The 14835-nt window shown below is 42.0% G+C and overlaps 1 protein-coding gene and 1 pseudogene across 8 annotated transcripts; both read right to left on the bottom strand.

Annotated features, from left to right (window-relative positions):
- Window positions 1-717: 717 nt before the first annotated feature.
- Window positions 718-8937, bottom strand: LOC142959234 (RNA-binding protein 39-like). 8 transcript variants are annotated; one of them, XM_076100474.1, is made up of 19 exons: window positions 8715-8936; window positions 7564-7621; window positions 7304-7379; window positions 6844-6911; window positions 6144-6483; window positions 5959-6008; window positions 5639-5830; window positions 4656-4709; window positions 4471-4512; window positions 4241-4358; window positions 3997-4149; window positions 3666-3803; window positions 3512-3577; window positions 3229-3433; window positions 2311-2397; window positions 2140-2230; window positions 1585-1690; window positions 1374-1452; window positions 718-1256 (listed from the first exon to the last, which is right to left on the bottom strand). In XM_076100474.1, exons 5-19 carry the CDS (start codon window positions 6147-6149, stop codon window positions 1156-1158), a joined length of 1488 nt encoding a protein of 495 aa, XP_075956589.1. In that variant the 5' UTR covers window positions 6150-6483; window positions 6844-6911; window positions 7304-7379; window positions 7564-7621; window positions 8715-8936; the 3' UTR covers window positions 718-1155. The 8 variants fall into 8 exon arrangements, with proteins under 8 accessions (XP_075956589.1, XP_075956613.1, XP_075956597.1 ...); XM_076100498.1 differs by having other exon boundaries at window positions 8854-8869; XM_076100482.1 differs by lacking the exon at window positions 6844-6911.
- Window positions 8938-10998: 2061 nt separating this feature from the next.
- LOC142950718 (ammonium transporter Rh type B pseudogene) lies at window positions 10999-12320 on the bottom strand (annotated as a pseudogene).
- Window positions 12321-14835: the final 2515 nt, after the last annotated feature.

Raw genomic sequence — 14835 nt, 5'->3', positions numbered from 1 at the left:
TTTCATAGTATATCTATAATTTTCATACTATGATAAATGTCATAGTACAGAATGCAATATAAATGTTAGCCACGCGGGGCTCACCGTGAGCCCTCGTGTCTTTCTACTTCGGTCTGTTGGGAACAGCTGAAGGACAAACTTCGTGACTTTGCTTCTGAAAACATTTGCTGTGAATCTGAAGGCCGGATTCCACGGTTTGCCTACTTCACTTCTCACAGCATTGTTTTGTGAAGCTGAAGGCTGGTTTCCACTGAAGACACAAAAAGAGACTTCTAGAATCATCTTAAAACATCCGCATTGCTTTACTGTTATGCATCACCACTAGGAGTCAAGTTTCCTTTGTGTGTAAATATAAATAAAGTTGAGTTAACATCACAGGATTCATATCAAGTGTAATATAAAAACATGATAGATTGGTGTAACTTAATGTTCACAAGAAATCTTAACATTTAAATGCATTAGTAACTTTCACCGTCATTCTCAGATTGATGAACTGAGCTCAGCAGCAGACGTGGAACCATCCACACGAGTTCATCCTCTCTGTGCACATCCTGTGTCCCACAACGTCAGCGGCAACTCCGGTTTGAATCCAATTCAATAAAAAAACAATTGAAGTGACCAGTGGAGGAGAAACATGGGGTCCAAATGAAGTAAATCACATTTTTAATTGACTGGTACGAGGAACTCCCAAAGAAATGGGACAGAAACTGTCAAATGTGAATTGTCAAATTTGCCAAAGTTTATTGGGAGCCTTCATACAAAAAATGAAATTATGGCTGTAAAAAGTTACAAAGGATTATTGTTGACATTGATATACTTTTGCCATTTAAGGCCCATTAACCCAACACAGTTTTGTAACTCTTTGCAATTTATTTGAAATCTAAAAGTGTTGATTTAAACAAGCAGATAAGACAGGAATATTTAAAAACATACAGACCAATAGATAACTGCAGATTACTTCTCAGTGGTAGTTTTACAACACAAACCCACGAAAAATTTGAAAAGCAACTCAGAAAAAAAAACCTGCCTAATATTCAATTATGAACACATGAACTTGAGGCAACTTTTATTACACACTGCCAACTAATTTCATTGAGTCTGTTTCATGACTGCAAACAAAGGTATTTACACTGACGCTCACGAGCTCGTCTCAGACTATCGGCGTGTCGGCATTAGAAGCTGCTTCGCCGTTACCGAGTCGGGGAAAAGGTTGTGGTAGGTCGGTAAGGGGACGTAGGCGGCCGTTATCATTTTACCTGGAAGAGAAAAGGAAACAATGAGCTGTTAAAAACGGGAACACTTTCCTCCACATTCTGATCCTTAAAGGTCACATTTTAAAAAGGATTCAAAAACCAAACGGAATCATCACAAACCTGCAAACCAGCGTCCATGAAGTGCGTTTACAGTCGCCATCGCTGCTGGTATTGAGGGACACTTCACGTACACGTTTCCCTGTGAGGGAGAACACAGAAACGGTTACAGAAGACGTCCTATCAGGTCTGTGAATTAACCGGAACACGGACATCGTGTCCCCTTTGAGCCACTTGGAATGAGCTCATTTGTGTTATTTGGGAGTGAACTTACTTGAGCAGAGTTCTTATCAACGTAGATGTGAACGATTCCTCCGTGTTTGTTGCACTCCTCAATCACATCGTCCTGGATCTCCACGGCCCAGGTGGGGTCGTTCTCCCTGAAGGAACAAGTTTGGGAACGTTAGAAACACAACGGCTTCAAAAGCCTACGTTGTTGGTATTCCTGAAATGACCGTTTACGAGGCCTCTGCAGTTTGTGTCAGACAGTCAATACAACGTATCTTCTAAAAGTAATGCTTTTAATGTGAAACTCTCTGTAGCTTCACTCGGTTTCCTTCCTGAGCTGCAGCAGAAGGCCAGTAACAAAAAGTACCATTTTAGAAAACACCCATTAGATTTGCCAAACTTAAGACTGCTAAAGCCTCAGATTAGCTTTGGATGCATTTCTACTCAAAATGATGTGCAGATGGATTTTGTTCTTCGCCACTGAAATCGCTTCATTTCTTCACAGCCACTTGTGGACAGGAGGAAAATGTACGGAGACCAAAAACTGCACATCTGGGCATGCGAGTCTTGTTTGAACCCGTGCAAACGATGACGTCCTTACGATTGTGGGTTGAACAGGTTGGACAGCTGGAGGCAGTGTGTGGCCAGCGGCTGTGACGGGAGGTTCAACGCTTGGCTTGGAGATGGAAGAGCTGAAACAAAAAAAGAGAACGATTAGAAAGATGAAGAAATAATATATCCACACACACACACACGTCATCTAGAGGCTCACATTGTGGGAGAGAGAGGTTTCCGAAGGGAATGGAGCCGGTCATCTGTAGAGCCTGCTGAGCAGCAGGAGGGATCTTCAGACCAGTTCCTGAGAGACGAGAGAGAGAGAAATGAAAACGTGTTTAATTTAAGAAACTAAATCTAATGATCGCTTCATGACACGGACAGATTGTGACATTTAGGAAACAGTTAGATGAGAAGATCAACATCCTTTGAGACCCAGCAGTCAGAAATGGAGAAAATGTTCACATCCAATAACTACTCACATGTTGTTGTTTATCATGCAGAGAAAATCAGGGCGGGGCGTCCGATAAGCAACATTGTGACACCTACAGCCGTGCAACATGACACGTCAGAATAGTGAGACAATGCCACTCGTGAATCCTCAGAGGCCGAATAAAAGCCGTAACACGTCTCGTTTGTCCGACCAAATGTTTAAAGTTTACTGTGATGATACACGACTAAGAGAAGCAGCAGATCCTCCCGAGAGAGAGACAGTAGATCTAAGCCACAGACACTGACATGAACCGCTTTAATGTCTAACATGACCATGTCGATGAATTTGTATTTATCTTTTACCAACTGGTTTTTTATGTTTGGTGAGTGAAAGACAAACTTCCACCCTGGTGGACAATAAAGACACAATGGAGCGGCGATGTTCTGCAGGGAATTCAGAGACAAAATGTCTCGATATGTCGACATCTTGAATGAAGTTAAAAACGTAAAGGCATTAAAACAGAAAGTATAGACTGAGGCAATAGCCAGCGTATCAATCTTCTTATACGACTGTGGACAACTATATTGTTCTAAACTGAGGACGGTACCGTAAGATGTATTTATCTACACAGTTGGTACAGTTTTTAATATAAATTTGGCAAACGAATGACTTCCTCTCGTGTGCTGCAGGTGATTAACAAACCTTCTGCTAGTCGAGCCATGAGCTGCAGCCGCCCCGTGGTGCCGAGGTCGATGCCGGTCCTCTCCAGCTCGTCGTTGTCCAGGAACGAGCTGGCCGTCGATGAGTCCGAGCGCTCCGTGACGTGACCCACCTTCATCGGGCGGCCGGCCAGCTCGAAGCCGTTGAGCTGCTCCAAGGCCTTCTTAGCGCATTCTGCATCTGCAAACTGTAAGAGGCAAAGAGGTCAGAGTCCAACAGGCTGCGAACAGTCAAGCGCCGACGATGGTGGAGACGCTTTGGTTACCGATATGAAGCCGTATCCTTTGGATCGACCGGTCTCGCTGTCCATCATCAGCTGGATTCCCTCAATCTGTGCAAACACAACACAGGAGGATCGTCACCAATGCATCTACAAGTCAAAAATCATAATTTATTCAGAAGTGAAACTTGTTCCTGACCTTTCCGAACGGCTCAAAGATCCCTCGAAGCATTTCTTCGGTAATGTTGAAGTGCAGCGAGCCCACGTACAGCCTCATCGGACCGGAGCTGCCCTTCTGCAGGTTGTTGGCAGCGGCTGCAGCTCGGTTTTTCTCTGCCTGTAATCACACGTTGTAAGTAAAGTAATTACGTTAATGTGGTAGATTAATGCAGAAATTCAGAGTTTGTCTAAATCGCAATGTTATCTGGGTCGAACACGTTTCCATTTGAAAAATGGGTTTAATAGGGAGGCGTTGGTATTAAAATGCTCCGTCACATCAGGTAGAAATAATAGAATAATAAGACACCGACCTGAGAGGCCTGGACGATGATGGGAACTCCTAGAAGCCGCTGGCCGGTCAATCCGATAGCCAGCGGAACAGAAGAAGACTCCACGAACTCGATGTACGCGATGCCCTTTGATCTCCTGGAGTTTCTGTCCGAGATCATTCTCACATCCCTCACCTGCAGAGAGAGAAGGTCGACCATTTAAGAGATCACTTCCACACACAGACACGCCGGATTACACGCGTCAACAACGACAAAACCAACTGACTTTTCCCACGGCGGAGAAGAAGTCCTCCAGGTCTCGAGCTCGGATTCGTGCAGCGAGCTGCATGCAGAACACTGTGCGAGCATCCCTCTCCTCTGGTGTGAGGTTGTCAATGGGTTGCCTTCAACAAAAGAGAAAACACCAAACGTTAACAAACCAATACCTCTGCATAATTAAATAAATGGTAAAATAATGAATACTTATGGAAAATTAAAAAGGTAAATCAGACATACTCCCTGATTTTGTTAAACGGCCCGATAGCATCTTCAAAGTTTCTTGAATAGAAACACATTTTTAAAGATCCGTTAAAAACCTCAAAGTGAGTTTGAGAAACAATCACTTGATTTCAGGGTGCTGTAACAAAATCAGGAAATGAAGCACCCAGACCTACAGACGGGAATGTGCAGCTTCAGCTCACCTGATGGGACTCTTCTCCTTTTTGAAGGGACTCCTACTTTTTGAACGTTTCCGGCTAAAACATGAAGAAGAATTACTGTTTCAGTTTCAAATAACGCTGGAAAAGACGAGTTTCTCTGCACACGGACAACAATCTTTGTAGTTCAACATTCTTACTGTTACCACTGACGTCTACTGCTGTCGTCCTAAAGGAGAAACTAGCAATCACACAAATTCCAGCTTCTAAAACGCAGAGAGGCACGTTTCACAGAAGACATTTTCACACGTTACAGAAGAAGAAGAAGTGTAAAGAATACAACGAGGGCTGAATTCCATTCAGTAGCTTCAGAGTCTGGATGCTGGTGTTCAGCTTGTTGGCTCACTTTAATAAAGCGTTAATGTCGTACTTCTCTCAGTACGACGAGACAAAAGGCCTCTGAACAACCGATAGTACGTAACTTTGCATACTTGCCTTTTTAAATACCTTTTTACAAACACAGAAATATTTAAATCTGAACTTTTTTCTGTCAAAGCGGAACATTTGAATATACAACAAACAAACCAGACAGACACACTAGCTATTGATAACTACTCACACTCAGTTTCCTCTTTATCAGGCACGCCTGTACACACTTATCATCCAATACAACTGATTTGCCATCAAGTCTTCTTTTATGGTGTTTATAATGTTCAGTTTTAGCCGACACTGTCAAAGAAGTGCAAATGAAGTTATAAACTGGGCAGCAGGGGTTTAGTTAGTGGTGGTTTAATCTCAGAACCCACCAGCTATCGGTAGACGACGTGTACGACCGGATTGTTTCACAAGTAGCCAGTTAAGCTCATTTTAAACCGATAAAAAGCTAAATCATCGTCAGACGATAGCCGGTGGGTGCGTTGCGCCTCTTTTGCTTCGTAAACAATAACGGTTGCATTGGATTGCATGAGACTGTGCAGGTGTACCTAACAGAGTGGACACAGTGCGTCGGTCATATAAAGGAGACATACACGGGGCTCTTGCGTGCTCTGTAGCGGCCGGAGCGCTCTTTGCTCCGGGAGCCGCTGCGATGGCGCTCTCTGCTGCGGCTCCTCTTTCTTTCTCTGCTCTTGCTCCTCTTCTTGCTCTTCTTTTTGTCTTTGCTCCGGCTTCTTCTCTTCCTAGAACCTGGGCTTCGGCTCTTGCTACGGCTTCTCCTTTTTCTGAAACATGTTACAACACCATCGTCGTGCAACGGGCAAACACATTGCTTTTTTTTTTTTTTTTTTTTTTTTTACTTGTAGCTCAGAATCAAACAGCTAATATTGCCAGAAAATATATCAAAACTTACTTCTTGTTTTGTTCGCCGTGTCCATTTGCATGAGAGGACTTGATCTCATCCTAAGCAAGGTTGATAGAAGAACATCATGAGGACGTAGATGAAACATTTCAAGTCGTCAAGGTAAAGGGGATGGGGTGGGACAAGAGAAAATGCAGAATGTATTCAATTAATAATTATACTTCAAAACTTCCTACTGTCATGTCTGGACAGTGTCCTTCCACCACCCCAATTGCTTCCCATCCCACTCCTGCTTTTAACAAGGCTGCTCAGTACTGAATGCAACAAAGCACAGTTAAGGGAGAGTGTCCAACATGTTAGCAGAGTTCAGGAAGCTTGGTCAGAAGTCAGATCATCTCCACCATTCCCCGTCTCATAGGTCATACCAATGCCACTATGTGTGCCTAATCATGTGACCACGCATGGCCCACGGCCACTAAAAGAGATCCTGTGTGGTTGGTGTCAGTCCAGTGATCTTCACCCATTTTCGTTCTTGGACTGTAAGAGCTCGATGCCACCTCTGTCACACATCTTGCCCTGAAGCAAACAGGGATTCACACTTCTTAGTAATATTGACGCCCAAGGAAATAAATGAATTTAAAAAAAATAAGAAATAAATCCATCAAATCAGCCACGTGTTACACTGCTATTATCTTTAGGTTGCATGATATAATACTTCTGGCCTTTTGACTTCAGAAGGAATTATTAACTACTGAAAAGAAACTCTTTATAATACAATGATGCTAGATAGAATCTATTTGTTACAGTCATAATAATAATAAATCAATATCTGTGGTATCGTGTAGCATGCAAAATCAAGATGCTGATTCACATTACAGTTGACTATGGCAAAGAGGCAGTATTCATATTTACTTGCAAGAGAAATTAATAGTTCACCTGTATTTTGCCATAAAACCATGACGTGGCTCATGTATTCGCACAAAGACGCTCCACAACTGCAATATCTGCATTTTCAAGCATACTGATGTCAAACTATTGGATTTAAAACAGTAACAGATTGACACAAACACAATTGAGTATCCCGTATTAATTTGTGAAATGTTTTTTTTTTTTTCTTAACACAACTTAAAGATGACAGAGTGATACATGGTTTTTCTCAAAGCAACACAGTGTACGACGTTCCAGAAAACGGCTCATATTGGACGGCACATTCAGAAACCGTGATGGCATGCAGGTTGTAAATCTGAATACTGCCTCCTTTGCTGGACAGGTAAAGGTGGGCTTATCAACCATTGGCATTCACCTTGTTGCAACCGAATAGGGATTGATGTTCTAGGTTGAGTCTCTTTTAGTCCTAAGGTGAACCACAGTACATCAGTATATGCACAATAACTACCTTCCTTTTTTTCACAGTTCACAGTGGAATCAAAGATGAATTCATGGGAGTAGAGGTGAGATATCATTAGGGAAGTCTATAAAGAGAGATAGATGTGGATTTATTTATAATTCTGTATTGCGTTTGAAATACTCAATTATACACCACACAACAGTCAAGTAAACTTTGTCACAGTAGCAAATATCAGAAAAAAAGGACTCAAGAGTAAAATGATAACAGTGAAACAAACAGGCCTCATATCTCTGTAATCTGCAACCCACCTTTCTGAATGGAGCCTCCAGCATGGCCTCAACGTCAAAATCATCAGCCATGATGATCCTGTGAAAGACACAAACAACTCCTTTACTTTTACACATAAGAAACTATTTCGGCAGCTTCTGTAAGACACTGAAAAAAGCGTCTTGACGCAGTTGTGCTTAAGTTGTGTTCCCTTCCCATACAGCTGCCATCACACCGACATGCTCTGTCTTTGATCTTTGTTGTACCAGCTTTACACAGTTAAACAATAATGTTGCACCAACAGAAATGTAGTTATTACATGTCTTTATAGTCACCGTGTAATAGTTATTACATGCCTTTAAATTCACCTTGTAATCGAGCCAGGTTCTCCTTTGTAAGGTTAGTCAGATGAGCTACAACTACAAACTAATATTGTTTTGGTAGATTAAATGTAGACCTGGTGGATGACAGCTAGATTGTTTTAATATACTCATCTGTTTACTATATTTTATTGTAAATTTCTACATGTTTCTATTTTTAGCTCATGTCTTGTATTTTGCACTGTGATGATTGTTTAATGTTATGCACCATCCACCATGTCACATTCCTTGTATGTTTAACAGAAGTTAGCGTTCGTTAACGTTAGATGGCAGCAATGCGAGACCGAGTTTGACCGAACTTCCTTAACGATTTCCCCCAAATGTTGTAAATATAATCTACGATAAAAACCAATTTAGTAGCAATTAATCTGACTAACAACACCACCCATAACCTCACATAAAGCTCAAATATATGTGTAGCATTAGAGATCACTTTAGTAGCAATTAATCTGAATAACAACACCACCCTAAACCTCACATAAAGCTCAAATATATGTGTAGCATTAGAGATCACTTAGAGATAAACACGCGTTGCACTCCAACACAAAGCTAAAGCTAACAAGCTACATCGCTGTCGTCTAAACGTTAGCTTACATCAATAATGACCCTTATTAATACACTAGACTGCTTATATGAATACCAGTAAACATATATATATGACGTCACTAATAATCCAATTTAAAATACCGTTGGTCCAAGATGTTTACAGTAGTCCAAGTAATGTAAAAACAAGCGCTAAATTTAACAGCCAACATGGCTAACAGCGTTTCCGCGGCTAGCGAGCTAGCTTCGTTAGCAAACATTGACGTTACCGTTTTGAAATTGATGAAATGATGTGCCAAAGTCAAAATATCACGGGAAATGTGGTGCTGAGGAGACTCTTCTCGACGCCTCCCTCTCGGCAGATCACTCAGAGCTAAGATGCAATCAGAAAATTCGAAGTTATGTAACCTTTTTTTAAATGTTAGCAACTATCCGTTGGCAGGTCGTGTGGCCCTGGGTTGAAAACGTTCTCCTTCCTTCTTCTTCTTCGTCTTCTTCTACTATCAGATTTTGCGGTAGCGGTGGTGTTTGGTTTTTGCTTTACCGCCACCTGCTGGAGATAAACGGCATTATACCACTCTCATTCTGAAACCACAAACTGAGGTTTTCTGACTTTCTCTCACAACTCTACAAGCAAACAAGGTTTCACAGTACAGTATATTAAATAACTTTACTTTACAAACTCGTCCACAAACATTTCTTATAGATTACAAATATCTGTAACCAGGTTTGTTGTAGGTCCAATGATAGCAGCAGATCAGAAACGTAGACCAGCAGAATATGTCAGAATTAAACTGTCACAAAAACCGCCAAATCCTATGTATTTTACTTAAAATCAAATAAAATGATTATCCCGAGATAGGAGTGAAGTATCCTAAATATCTAATGTCATTATCAATATTGTCACTTTACCTTTTATAAAATGAGCCATAGTGTGGGGAAATTCAGGTGCTTAGAGAACAGTACAAATAAATAGATAAATAATTAGCAAACCCCATGTGCCATAGAAAATTAATTTCCCATCAAAATTAACTACACAACTACTTAACAGATTCATGTTTTACAGTAGAGTAGTTTATTGGTGTGCCCATATATTACAAAAAAAGTATTTCTGTATCTGCTGCTATTTAATTTAATTCAAATTAGTCAAATACATGTAAAAATCTAATACAGTGCTCACTTGAAATATTATATTATGTGTAAATCTAAAATAACTAATTAAAAAAGGGAGAAATTGCCAAATTTTGGTTTCCGTTCATGAGTTTCTATGCAAACTCCTAAACATGAGGATTTGGAACCTTTGCTGTTTGCGACTCCCTTTAATACGTTTTATGCCAAAACATCTCGTTAAACCAAGGATGTATAAAAAAGTTCGACTTCCGAGTGTGGAATTCAGATGAAAGTACCCGGATCTTCCGCATTACGGGCCCTGTTGGAGCATGCGCACTAGCGTTTTCTTTAACCCCGCCTCCCAGCTCTTGTCGAGCGTCCTCCATTCATTAACATGAACGGAGGAAGGACAATACCTCTAGATTCGTCAGTTAGTACATTACATTGTAATTCCACTGTTTGTCCACGACGTAAAGTTAGTTTTAAAGCCCAGCGCTCTTCCAAAAGGGGCTAGCCTCAAACAACAACATCTCTCCTGTCAGACCATACTCTGGGCACGAACACCCTGAGGCTTTGAAATCTCGCCTTTCCTCGCGAGAACCAAGTCTCGTCAGTTTAGTTTCACGGCTCATGGTCGCCATCTAGTGATGAGGAAAAATAAACGTCAGTGGTCTCTCATCTCTATTTTATTATCTGCTCTAAATGATGCTAACATCATCAATGCTACAGACCTCTGAAACACACACCTTTAAATGTAATTTAAAACATTTGTTCTTTTTGTATGTGCTTCCACATCAATATTAAGTTTATACGACTTTAACAGTATATATGTTTAATTTCTCAGTACTATTCACATCATTTGGTCTGGCAGTTGTCAGTTAATGATATTCCTCATTAGTTTCATGTAGATGATGCTTGTTATAGGTATTTAAGCCTGTTTGCTCCTGTGCATTTAAAAAAACAAAACGTTATGGCATCTTTGTTGTTATTTATTTTTAAAAGTTTTTTTCACGTCCCATGAAAACCAGATGATGCATCTCAAGGATGTCGACATTTTTTAAACTTTAGTTGACTTCACAGCTTTAATTATTTACACAATTACTATTTTGATAAAATGCACACGGTTTAAAAAGTGTTTATTTCACATTAAAAACTTGTGGCGAATTAACCAAGAGAACTATCACTCAATTTCCTTTTATGTTTACATGTCGGACAATAAATAACAACATTGCTGGTTGCATCAGACAAAGAGTGCTGTGCAGTGTCACTGCACTCATATTTACAATGGCATGGATGTAATTAGTTATTGCAGCACATTAAATTACTTATAAAGACAAAATACAGGCTTATTCACATCTTCCTCAGTCAAATGCATTGACCACACTTGGCTGCTGCATATCAGGCAGCAGAACCCTCCATTGTGTTATTATGGAGTTTAAGTGGTCAGTCATAATCCGGAGGAACCTCAAAAAACAGCTCATCGTCAAAGCAGAAGTTATCGGGCGGTGGTGCGAGGTACAGCAGCTTCAAGACGAAGCCCGTGAGGACGCCTCCCAGCGCCGACACTCCGATGGTGGAGAACACAGCGGCGACCGGGAAGAGAGCCTGCTCCCGGGCAGTCCTCCCCAACCCCGGCTTCAAACTGGGGATCAACATCTGGAGCTCTCGCAGCTTCGGGTCCCCCTCCATTGGTGACCTGTGGGTGAAGATCTCATACAAACTGGGGCCATACATCTCCTCACTAGCCATCAGTATGGCACATATCCCCGCAGCGCAGGATATAAGTCCCGTCAGGTCGTGCAAATGATGTATTCCACACTGATCCTGGATCCGGAAGCGCCGGGCCAGGAAGGGGGTCAAGTACCTGTAGCCCAGCATGCACGCGGTGCAGCCCAGAGCGTACGCAGCCGCGGGCGAGATCATCATATCCACGGACGCCCCGACCGTCACGCCTCCAGCCAGGGTCACGTTCTGAACGTCGGCCATGGTGATCTTACCTTCTTTGTTCAGCATGGCCGAGAGAGCGAAGGCCGTGAGCGTGGAGGCGCTGAGGCCGAGGAAGGTGTGGAGGTCGGCTCTGTGCTGGTCGTCTCCTTTCAGGGTCAACGCTGAGTTGAAGGAGGGCCAGAACACCCAGAGGAACAAGGTCCCCATCACCGACAGGATGTCGGACTGGTAGCTGGTGGTCTCCTTCGCGTGGCCTTCGTTCAGGCAAGGCCTGTACAGCGCAAACGAGACACCCAAAGCCAAAGTAGCAGGCAAACAGGTGGATAAGAATGGAGCCTCCCGCGTCGTTGATCTTCAGATACTTGAGCACGGCCCACTCGGTGCACGCAAACACCGGCACCTTCAGCAGAGCCATGACCAGCAGCTGCAGGGGACTCGTCCTCCCCAGCACGGCGCCGAAGGATATCAGCACCACGGCGCACGCGAACTCTGCATTCATGAGGTTGATCACCCCGAGGTGGATCTTACCCTCGTGGCTGAACTGGAAGTAGCCCTGCACCAGGATGGCTCACTGGATGGCGAAGGTGGCCGTGAGGAAGTTAAAGACCATCCCCCCAAAGCCGTAGAGTCGGAAAAACGCCAGCAGGCACCCGAAGCCGAGGAATATCATGACCTGTATGTCCGTGAAAACAGGGTAGTCCCTGTACACCGCGTTGTCCATGGGGTTAGTCAATGCAATGCAAGGCAAGGACAACCACCTGTGTGACAAACACAAACACAGGTAACCTCACTCGAAGGCTGGTCGACTTCGTCTTCATCCCGACTGCTCTTTGGGACAAACGCCGATCAGTTCTTCTGCAGTCTGCGGTTTCTCTGCTCAGATAAGACGGGTCGAAGACATCGACCTCGTTCCTGCCGTCTCGCTCTCTCAAACACACAGAAGCTATATAACGCTGCAGCGTGGACTTTGGGCCGCTGTAATAAGACTTGTAACACTTCTGAAATATATAATATAATTCACACAATAAAAATATGCATTATAAAAACTTATATGCATAATAAAAAGTCGGCATGTGTTAACCATGTTTTTGATCCTGCTGGCTGATTTCCATTTGGAAAACATTGGGGCAGAGCGTTTGCTGACCTGTGAGCATCTCTTTCGATCAGTCGGGACATGATGATGAAATGCACAATGACAAACGCTTCAACTTGCATGTCACAATCAGCGAAGGAGCTGTCTGCGAGATCGGGAGCGTTTCTGTTGCCTCTTGGCGGCTCTCAACATGGCGACGGCTGAGCCGGTGCAGAGCGTGAGCTCACCAGTGGGGTTTGCTCACGTGCACTAATATGCACTAAAAGCATGCATCTAAAGCTATGTCATCAGAACAAGGAGAAAGCTCGGATTACAACACACAAAAGCAGATCGACTTCACTCTCTGCTCATGTAGACATTACTCCACTTTATATACTCTTTGCGTAGATAACAGCTGTTTGCTGCCATAATAAAGAGAAACTGCACACTTAAGCATGTTTTTTGAGGCAGTAAATGAAATGATATAACTGTACTGTGATGAAACGCATCGATGCTGGTGTTAACATTGACAATTTTGAGATAGAGTCGACCTTTTGGGACGAGTCTACATCGTGAAATACATCCAAAAATAGAATGTTAACACCCATTGAGTAACTCCCCCCTCCTCAGCTCCTTGCACACTTATTTTTTCAAAATGATGCAGCGGGTGAAGTTACACTTTAATGCTGTGAGTCACATTTATTGAACCTTTAAGGTGAGAACAGAAGACTGATAGAACAGTTTGTGTCTTACAACACGGTTAGACAATTTCTTTGTTGCTAAATTAATATTTGATGTTCTATATGTGTCTAGTGTGATCTGAGATCAGAGATGCTGATAAAAAGGCAAACACAGTCGACATTTGCAAAAGTTCAAACCATAAATCCAATTGCAAAACAATGAATCTATGAGCAGACGCTGTAAGAACATCATAACACTCGAACCGTCACTGTTGTATTAAAATGATTTTAGTTTATTGCATTTTGCCGACATATAAAATGGTTTCTTTCAACCATTACTTGTACATCATTGCATAAGACATGGCAGAACATGAAACAAAGTTTGTTCATCATTTTAAAAGACAATACAAACTATTTTATATCTATAAAACCCGTGTTGACACACATTGCACGTGTTATCTCTAAGCCTAAAAATCACACACCTATTTACAAATGTCCCATCTTCACTCTGTCCTCCTGTTGAGTTACACACACCGTCCACACACAAACAAGCATCAGGTGTCACACACACACACACACACACACATTATAGATTATGACTTCTGCAGACCAGTGACCGATACATCAACCTGTAGAGCCACATCATCTTCTCATGAATCAAACATAAACACAGGTTCGTTGCTGCTCATGTTCTGCACCCACACCTTTCAGAGTTACTGTATAAGGGGAACACGGAGGGCTGCATAGATATTCACCAAAAAGAGGACGTATCAATATGATGAGGTGAGCTACGGGGTTGAAAACAATACAAATTTGACTCACACGTCTTATGATTTCCTGGAAAAGATACTGAATGCTTTTTGCAAGTGATGCAGAATTTTCTAAGTGAAATACTTCACAGCACTAATAGGGCAACGGGGGAGAGGGGAATAAAATCAAAGGACTGTGTACTTACTGTACAAAAACTTCCATAATAAACTATTATGACCAAACACTTTGTTGCCTATATAGACATTATATCAACTAAGCACATGTAATGTACATGTGGCCGACTCTTACTGGTCATATCCTATGAAATGTTTGCAGACTCGGTGTGAATATCTATGACGAAACAGCACATGTGCATGAGTTAATAAATGCTCAAAAATGACTAAAGCATACACTAATAGAAACTAAACATCCACAGACTCACAACAACTAAACGTCTGAGCGGTAGCACTCTGCAGGATAATCTGACTCCATGAATAAATCATCCTAAAACTGTTTCATACAAACATTCTGAGATTCTTCCAAAATACTTTCATTTTTATACATTATTCACTATCTGCAAATGTTTGCGTTCACAACATCACAGCGTTCACATTTTTAAACAGGGTGCATTAGTATAGCAGCAAATTTACATTTGATGTAGTTGGACATGTTGGGAAATATGCTGACTCGCTGTCTTGCAGAGAGTCAGACGAGAAGGTTGATACGACTCTCACGTTAGCAGTTAACTTAACAGAATAACAGCTTAATGTGTTAATGAGTTAATGATCGGCTCATTATAATAACTATTTGATAATAAAGCACTGTTTTTTG

This window comes from Anarhichas minor, unplaced genomic scaffold (genome assembly GCF_050575085.1).
Source record: "Anarhichas minor isolate MPS153535 unplaced genomic scaffold, ASM5057508v1 ptg000003l, whole genome shotgun sequence".
NCBI classification, from domain to species: Eukaryota; Metazoa; Chordata; class Actinopteri; order Perciformes; family Anarhichadidae; genus Anarhichas; species Anarhichas minor.
Note: the sequence above shows the minus strand (reverse complement) of the source record. Positions and strands in the feature narration are given on the sequence as shown.